At 57.5% G+C, this 301-nt stretch overlaps 1 protein-coding gene across 1 annotated transcript in view; it reads right to left on the minus strand.

Moving 5' to 3' along the window:
* Window positions 1-192, minus strand: part of CKAP2L (cytoskeleton associated protein 2-like) — a gene marked incomplete at both ends in the record, with an annotated part of 4,558 nt that extends 4,366 nt beyond the window's left edge. Inside the window, one exon of the mRNA XM_009874004.1 lies at window positions 126-192. Coding sequence (XP_009872306.1) covers window positions 126-192 — 67 coding nt within the window. The remainder of the gene's footprint in view (window positions 1-125) is intronic.
* Window positions 193-301: the final 109 nt, after the last annotated feature.

Here is a 301-nt window from a genome sequence, read left to right on the forward strand (position 1 = left end):
CGGCGGGGGCAGGGCAGACCCGGGCCAGGCGGAAAGCATCAGCCATACCTCGGAGAATCACCGATTTGGGGTGGGTGCAACCTTTACAGATCACCTCCTCCAGCTCAAACATCCTCCTGACTTACCTCGCACTCGACCATTTTGGTTTTTCTTTGCGGGCTGGGTAGCCCTGGAGCTGTCTTCTCGGCTCTCCTGCAAAGAGATGGTGGGAAAATGCAGCACGTTTGGAGCGCCCATAGGAACAGATTTCTTGCAGCGATCGCGTACGGGTCTCCCAAGCTCCGGTCTGAGAGTTTCCACG

The sequence above is a fragment of the Apaloderma vittatum genome, unplaced genomic scaffold (genome assembly GCF_000703405.1).
Source record: "Apaloderma vittatum isolate BGI_N311 unplaced genomic scaffold, ASM70340v1 scaffold25107, whole genome shotgun sequence".
Taxonomy (NCBI): domain Eukaryota; kingdom Metazoa; phylum Chordata; class Aves; order Trogoniformes; family Trogonidae; genus Apaloderma; species Apaloderma vittatum.